Here is an 8,146-nt window from a genome sequence, read left to right on the forward strand (position 1 = left end):
TTTTTCTTTTCCCTCCATTTTCGGCAATGGGATTGCCGCAAACCTTTTTTATTTTTTTCCTTTTGAGCACTCATGCATGGGCACTCAGTGAAGTGGGCAGGCTGAGCAGAAGGAATTTCGGCAACACTGTTGCCGAAATTCTCAAAATTTCTCTCTCCTCAAATTGGATTTTCTCTCTCATACTTTTCTTCGAATTTCGGCAATACTATTACCAAAATTCACTCCCTCTCCTCATTTCCCCAAATAACTTTTAACAGTAACTATAACCCAAAAAACTTTATTTTTACCAATATTTACCAAAAGACTCCTTCTTGCTTTTTAATTGTCAGACGTGGCAGGGTTAAAAATCCAACCATTGTACCGTACGGATATCTTTAAAAACAAAAAACAAAGATGGCTACACGGAGAAAGGACAGAGATCAAGAGAAATAGAGAGACCGAGATAGAGAGAAGGGTGATGAAACAGAGAGAGGCCGAGAAAGAGAGAGGGTTCTTTTCGCTTCCTTTGCAATTTTCTTAACACCGATGCTTGCGATCCAGAGATAGAGAGGGAGAAAAAAATGAACCTTGCGATACAGAGATGAGAAGGAGACAGACATTGAAAGAACTACCACCGGTAAGTTTTTTTTTTTTTTTTTTCATTCTTTCTTAGATCTGGGTTTGGGTATGAAAAATGAATTAGTTTTGAGAAATTTGGTTGGATTGATTTTTATTTAGGTATTTGGGAAACTTTAGGTTTTGATTTGATATTTTGAAATTTGGGGTTATATATGATTTAGGTTTGCGGAGGGCAAAAACAGAGAAATAAGAGAGAAGGAGAGAGTTCTTCGTTCCCATTTATTTTTACAATTTCTTGGGTTTTGCCATTTGAAAATTCTTTGAATATATATCTATATATATATATACTAATTTTCGTTTAGGATTTTGTTGTTCTCTGTTACGATTGGCTTAGTTTGTGTAAAAAAGTCTATTTTTTGTTCAGGGATTCAAAGTTAAATACGATCAGGGAGAGGCGTTGAAAGTAGAGAAAGAAGCAGATGAAAGGGAGAGGCGATGAAAGAAGCAGAGAAACATAGATACAGTCCGGTAAGATTTTTTTTTTTCTTTTTCTTAAATCTGGGTAGAAGACAATATTACAATTCCCTTTTGTTATTTCACGTGACAAACCCCCTGACCAACATAATTATTCACGCAATTGCATCCTTTAAACTTTAAAGTTTGATCAACCATATTAAGGGCTTGCACTAAACACCATTTAAAGAAATATGAGAGATTTGTTTTCTTATTAAGGTTTTGCTTTAAAATTGGTTTTGATCAACGGTCACAATCATAATTAGAGAAGAAGGAAGAGAAAGGCGGTGGAGCAAACACAGGCAAAGCAGGGGAAATATTGCCAACAGGTATAACTTCAAAAAATTGAAAAACAAAATTGTTGGATGTTGTTGCGTTTTGCTATATAAAATTATGAATGAAATAATTAATTTTTAAATGTGAGTTTTAAATTTTTTTAATGTATTTTTCTTTTATTTAATACAACTCAATTACTGGATATGTAAATTCAAGTGCTATTTGGGAAGTTAGGAAGTAGTTTGTTCCTCTTAATATTTCCCATGTTTTTTCTTTTTTAACTTTTTAAATTTAAATATGCTTCATTAGTCTTTTTCCTCCTATAACTGATGCTTTGATTTTAGTATTTTGTCTGTTTATCTATATTATATATAATAGACGAAGCTGAGAGAAAGTTGGTTCCTGCATTTAAGGACGTGATGACAAATAATATAACTGCCTATTTAAAATTCTGACACGTATATAGTTTTTTTTTTAAATAGTCGTACGTTACCATATGTGCAAAATAAATAAATAAAAAAAAGTAATGACAGTCTAACAATTCAGTAAAATACAAAATAGAAAAATACACGGTTCAAATTATATAATTATGCTTGAACTAAGAGACCCCTTAGGAAACTCTAAAGTACTCAAGGAAAGTCAGTAGACTTTCCTCTGATAGTTGATGCGGGGTCAATCTTTACCTGCCTTTAAGTAAAGGGCAGTATGAATCCACTCTGCAACTAATGGATTCAAAAATCTGAATTCGTCTTATCATAGATAGCGAAAAGTGCATTGATTGGAAATGTAGTCTCTCTGCTCAAGGATAGCCTGTGTTGTTTATCCTACATAAATGGATTTTCTCCACCAAGCTTTCTTCATCTTCTTGAGAAGCTCCTTTGCAGACAATTTGTATCCTAGCACCAAGGCAATGTATGTTCTGTTTGTTTAACATGGATGCTCCTTGTGATGTCGAGTTTCTAATGGACTTGGCGCAAGCTATACACTTCATAAATTTATTAGGAAGACATTATTATTCGTATACATGTTTTGTGGCAGTAGTAGTTGTATCACATCTATATCATGCCCCAGCTGTTGGTGACTCATACTAGCAATTACTATCTTGTCTTTTTGGCCTAGCTATCTTACCATTCACCATTCTGAATAAAAAATCATGAGTATTTTGTATATACTTTATAAACCAAGGACTTGGCTTTGAATCCATGCATATATTAATGTTTTTTAAGGAAAGCTGATCTGGTCATTCTATTATTTCTTTGTAAATTTGTAAGGATATAAGATAAATTAGGTGGCAATGATTTTCATCATGGATTAAATCAAGTAATATCATACTACACACACACACATAAGAGTGCTCAACCACTGAACCAGCACCTATAATAGCCAACCTCGTTGATCCAAAAAAAGGCAATGGCAGCTTCTGTCGAGATCGGTGCAGCAGCCGGTACCAAAATCCAAAAAACTGATGAAATTAGTCAAAAGCCTTGTAGCTTAGTGGTATAGCCTGCTCTCCTTTACTAGGATAACCAGGGTTCAAATTTCCCCTCCCCCATTATTGTAACTATTAAATGAAATTAACCAAAAAAAAAAAACCAATAAGGTCAGTGCGGTCGTCGGTGGGTAGGTTTAAAAACCAAGTGAAAGGGCATTGATCACCTCCCATTTCCCCAAATTCTTCTCACAGATCTCCCTGTTCTCCTCTCAAATTGCCATTTGCTCTTTTAGATCTCCCTTTCTGCACCCTTACATCTCAGACACCACCTCCAATTTGAAGGGGAGAAATTTCAAGAGCAATCGCAATAACACTCTAATCTCTAACCTCTAACCTTCAATCATTGGACACCCCTCTGTTTGGGCTCCTTCGCCAAGGCCTCCTTCTCTTACAGTGGCTAATGAGTAACTCCCTTTCCTCCCTTTGATTTTGTGAATTCTTTTCCCACTGGCAGCAACCAAGCTCGTTGATAGAAAACCACCATCGGAAGTTTGCTCTCCAATCTTTATGGTCTGGCATTAGTTTCCACTTTTGGAAAACAAACCGTGTGGGTGTGGTGGAAAGTCTCACCCTAAAATCAGTCAACCATACCAATGAACCCCCCCCCCCCCCCCTACACAGCTTTCTAGTATGTCTAATCATCTATATACAGTTATGGAAAAAATCTTGAAACAAAATAATAAAATAAGAATAGTGCTTTTTAAGTTTGGTAATTCTTATTAGGAGATTTGTTACCAAATCAAATTATGCATTGAAAAATTGAGCAATCCATCCATTGCTAGTTGTTTTTAAAATAGACCTTTATATTATCAAAATTATAATGTAGCTAAATATAAAACAATTGTTTTCTGACCCATGCTGCTGATCAACTCCAAGGATGCATAATGCACTGGTGCTATTGCAATCCATTACTAGTAGTATGCTCTTAATGGAAGCCTTAAATCTGTATGGAATTTGGGTCCAATCATTAAAATATCTAGTTCTGCATAAATTTAAAATTGTAGAAAATTTCAATATACTTAAAATTTTTGGAAAGAAAAAATATTGATCCATTAGTTTGGTTCTGTCTAGTATCAATTTCTGCTTTAAAATTTATATAAGAAAAGGCTGGAAATTTGAATGATATTGAGCACACTATGAATCTTAAATTATAATGCATTAAACATGTCTAACAGTCTATAATCTTGATGTTATGTATAAATTCATAATCTTCCATAATCTAGATGTAGAAAATGTAAGAAAAGACGTCCTTTTTAAGGGCTTCCACATCAGGAGTTATACATGAAAGTAAAATCGTCATCTTTTAGTACTTTCTTTATTCTCTACTGATAAGTTGAAATGCAGCTTTCTGAGGCTACTACTGATAAAAAGCACATGAAAAGGGTCCAGTACACGCTGACAACTACCTAAAACTACTGCTTCAATTGCACAGATTGGATATACCCATGGGCAGATCTAAGAAAATTTCCTGAATAGTCCACAATTATCTGAATTTATTGACTTCTGATGCTGTAAAATCTATACAAGTTTCTGATAACATTGATCAATGACAAATTGGAAGAAGAGTTTTTAATTATTGGTTAAAACCTGTAAATTCAATGAAATCAATTTAAGTGATCAAAATCATAAAGATGAGCCCTTCATTAATAGCTCTCTTCTCCTCCTTTCATTATAACAAAATCTTTCTGTGTTGTTCCATATATTCTATAGTTTCTTACTCGTATCCTTATCGTACCAACCATTTTATGTTAAAATTTATCAAAAAATGCTCAGCTCACCGTGTCGTACCTGTGTCCGTGTTTCCTAGGCAAGGATACATTTTGTTGAAGCAAAAGATGTACTCAGCATGTGGTGATTGCATAATTAGTATTTTCTGTTGTCTCACCTCATAAGATTAATAATTATTGCTGATGCCATGCATATTTGGATGATAATAAATTCCATGGTTGCAATCCTTAATATTTGAAAACATATATGGATAAGAATTTTGCGTTTTATTATGAACTGATCTAGTATAGATATAAGTTGGGTCATCCACTATGTAAATGGCTGAGTCTAATTGTTGTTGTTGTTGGGTTGTTGATACATAATCTACTTTGTGCAGATAAGATGTTGGTATGTGAATGCCAATTTCGATTGGTTCATTTGTTTTCATTTTGCTACTTGTAATTTATGACCCTGGGGCCTGGAATCATTCAAATTTTTTTGTTTTTTGTTTTTTTGTTGCTGTTATGTTTGTTTAGAATTTTTACTGTTGTAGAATAGAAACTAGATTACTGGTTCACGAAAAAGTAGTTGACAAAGTGTGTTTCAGAAGTTTTTAACCCACATAATATGTCTTTCATCAAGTAGTTAGTTAGTTTGTGTGTGACTTTGTTCATTTATTGAAATGACTTTGGAGATGTGAAATTTTGAAGGAAATAAAAAGTAAAAGAAAATATTTCTGATAAGGGAATTAATGTCTAACTATAATAATCATGTGTTAATCTCCTTGTTGGTTTGGAATGTGTTGATGGTTATCTTCAGTTCTACTGGTATAAGTATTGGTGCTACTTTTTTTAGCATAAATGAATATAGTAATGATAAGAATGACATTGGGCTACTATCATCTCTAGTAGTTATATGTAGAACTTACTGAATTTTTAGTAAAGAAAAGACAAGAGAACTGACATGGATAATTTGATTGGCATATCCCCCCCCCCCTCCCCCATCTCCTCATGAAAAAGACTGTTTTAAGGAACAACCATGCTAGAACTAGTCAGCACTAGATACACTGTTTTAGATAAATATTCTGTTTTGAAATTTAAAACTGCAAATTAAGAAATGGAGTTAAGTTAGTAGTTCTCATGGGATGAAAATAACATTACAAAACTGTGATTTCTTACACGATTTTGAATGAAACATGAAATTCAATATATACACCCTACAAGCCCTTTCCTTTTCAAGTGGAGCCAGCACTCAGCAGTATACCAAATTAATCCCAGTAGTCTATTTCAATTTTATTTTACAAACTTATTACATGTATAGATAATTTTAGATTCTTAAGTTTGAATATTTTGGTTTTTATTCAAATAGCTTCTTTGTTACAAGGGTCAGGTACATTTTTTAGGGTTTATGTTTGATCTCTCAATAGATTGCAGGTTCCTTCAGAGATTTTGAAAAGACTAATAGCAACAAAGTAAAAAGTTAGGCTTATGGCGACGGAATTGTCAGAGGGAGAAGAAGAAGGGAAAGTTACTGGTGGGAATCAGGTGCTGATAGTGGAAGATGACCTTAGAGAAATGGGGAAAAAGGCTGCCTGGAGTGTAAGCTCTTGCAAGCCTGGCAATGGTGTCTCTGCCCTCCGTGATGAGAACCTCGAGACCTATTGGCAGTAATTAATTACAAACTCTCTGTACCCGAACCTCTCTCTCTGTCTTTCAAACCCTGATTACATTTTTTCTGTTTTGTCTCAGATCAGATGGTGCACAACCTCATTTGGTTAATATTCAATTTCAGAAGAAAGTTAAGCTTCAAGTATGTCATATGCAGATTCTTTTTTTTTTTTAATAATCCTTTTTTAAATCTTAAATTTTTTTGTTTAGTTCCTTTGTTTGTGTATGCGGGTCAATAGCAATTAATGGGGTTGTTTGTTTATGAAGTTAATTGTTCTTTATGTGGATTTCAAGCTTGATGAGAGCTACACACCCAGTAAGATCTCCATTCGTGCTGGCGATGGCTTCCACAATCTGAAGGTAATTTCTTTGATTTGGGTTTTTAAGAATACCCTTCAAGCATCAATTTTACTAGTATTTAATCGGAACATGTTTAACACAAGCAGTAATCTACATTTTTTTTCTCTTTTGTTTTGGGTTTAATTTGCTCACCAAGAGTCAATTTGTTTAATCTGGTTCTTCTCCCTGCAAATATGTTTAGGAGATAAAAACTGTGGAACTTCTCAAGCCAAGTGGTTGGGTATATCTGTCCTTGTCTGGAAATGATCCTAGGTAAGCAGTTGAGGCTACTTTTACGTGTACTATTTTTGCTATTTTTCTTTCAACTACTCGCAAATTGATCTTCAATTTCTTTTCTTGTTTTGAGAGTTTTGAATTACCAGTGAATAATGGATCTTATTTTGAGTGCTTTTTTTCTTATATCATTGCAACTATGCACAAAATTATTAGTAGAAGAACTTACATGTAGGAAAGTATGAGAGATTCATTTCAAAACATCTTGTGGATGTTTTCAAGGCCCATTCGCTATCTTTTTACAATCTGTTGACAGATAAAGAATCTGTGAAAGAACTTACATATAGGAAAGTATGAGAGATTCATTTCAAAACATCTTGTGGATGTTTTCAAGGCCCATGAGCTATCTTTTTACAATCTGTTGACAGATAAAGAATCTGTGAAATATCACTTATTGTTCACGTAACTTATCAAGAACAGCTATCGTCTATGATTAATATAGTCTCTAAAAGAAGATTACCTCTCTACTATCCAAGCACCTGTAATTTGTAAATGTTCTGGACCAGACGTGCATGGTACAGTGCCAAAGCAAAACAGAATTTGTGAGACAATTCCTCTTTTATATTTTGGAATGACATTGGTATATTATGCTATGCATTTGTGCTTAATTTGTCATTTCATTGCTGAGTGAAAGTTGATTACAATGTGACTTAACCATGTGATTCCTTATATTTCTCATGTCCTTGAGATCAAGGAAATTGATTGGGATGTGTTGATCCTTGTGTGGTTAGTTTTTGTCTGCATTAATTTTTGTATTGAATTGTGAACTTCTTTACACCATTTTTTTTGGCAGGGAAACTTTTGTCAACACTTTTATGTTGCAAATTGCTGTGTTGTCAAACCACCTGAATGGCAGGGATACTCATGTGCGGCAGATCAAAGTTTACGGCCCTCGACCGTGCGTGTCCTTATATTTTTTTCCTTCATCAATCACTACTTGCAAATAAATTAACTAATCATCATGTATTACTTATCGTTAATAAATTACCATTTGTCATTGCAGGAACCCTATACCGCATCAACCATTTCACTTTACTTCAAGGGAGTTCATTACCTACTCTTTTGTGAGATGAGAGAAGCATGCAGTTGATAGCCAGATCATATTAATAACCATGAGGATATATCTCTAGTCATGTATAATTACATTTGATTTTCTCAATACCAAAGTTGGGTGGGTTTTCAATTGATTGTTTTTAGCATGAATTGGGGGCCATATGTCCTCACATCTCGTCTTATTTCTTAACTCATAACATTCTTCACATCTTGGGAAAATTCAGTGGAATTTTCATGTTACTTCGCA

General features: G+C 34.0%; 1 protein-coding gene across 9 annotated transcripts; it reads left to right on the forward strand.

The window, feature by feature from the left end:
• The first annotated feature begins 366 nt into the window (after window positions 1-366).
• Window positions 367-8,146, forward strand: LOC142616013 (anaphase-promoting complex subunit 10-like). Of its 9 annotated transcripts, none has more exons than XM_075788912.1 (9): window positions 367-616; window positions 983-1,086; window positions 1,338-1,400; window positions 5,973-6,212; window positions 6,295-6,355; window positions 6,481-6,573; window positions 6,755-6,825; window positions 7,640-7,744; window positions 7,850-8,146. In XM_075788912.1, the coding sequence occupies exons 4-9, from the start codon at window positions 6,034-6,036 to the stop codon at window positions 7,917-7,919; spliced, it is 579 nt and encodes a 192-aa protein (XP_075645027.1). In that variant the 5' UTR covers window positions 367-616; window positions 983-1,086; window positions 1,338-1,400; window positions 5,973-6,033; the 3' UTR covers window positions 7,920-8,146. The 9 variants fall into 9 exon arrangements, with proteins under 9 accessions (XP_075645027.1, XP_075645023.1, XP_075645050.1 ...); XM_075788908.1 differs by having other exon boundaries at window positions 403-616; window positions 1,291-1,400; XM_075788935.1 differs by having other exon boundaries at window positions 403-616; window positions 1,291-1,400; window positions 6,508-6,573.

The sequence above is a fragment of the Castanea sativa genome, chromosome 1 (genome assembly GCF_040712315.1).
Source record: "Castanea sativa cultivar Marrone di Chiusa Pesio chromosome 1, ASM4071231v1".
In the NCBI taxonomy this organism is placed as follows: domain Eukaryota; kingdom Viridiplantae; phylum Streptophyta; class Magnoliopsida; order Fagales; family Fagaceae; genus Castanea; species Castanea sativa.

What these genes read in the sequence shown, in the direction of transcription:
- LOC142616013 (XM_075788912.1), top strand. Translation starts at nt 6,034, where the DNA reads ATGGCGACGGAATTGTCAGAGGGAGAAGAAGAAGGGAAAGTTACTGGT. An exon ending in AACCTCGAGACCTATTGGCA is followed by an intron (nt 6,213 to 6,294) that starts GTAATTAATTAC and finishes GTTTTGTCTCAG; the next exon opens with ATCAGATGGTGCACAACCTC. An exon ending in TTGTCTGGAAATGATCCTAG is followed by an intron (nt 6,826 to 7,639) that starts GTAAGCAGTTGA and finishes TTTTTTTGGCAG; the next exon opens with GGAAACTTTTGTCAACACTT.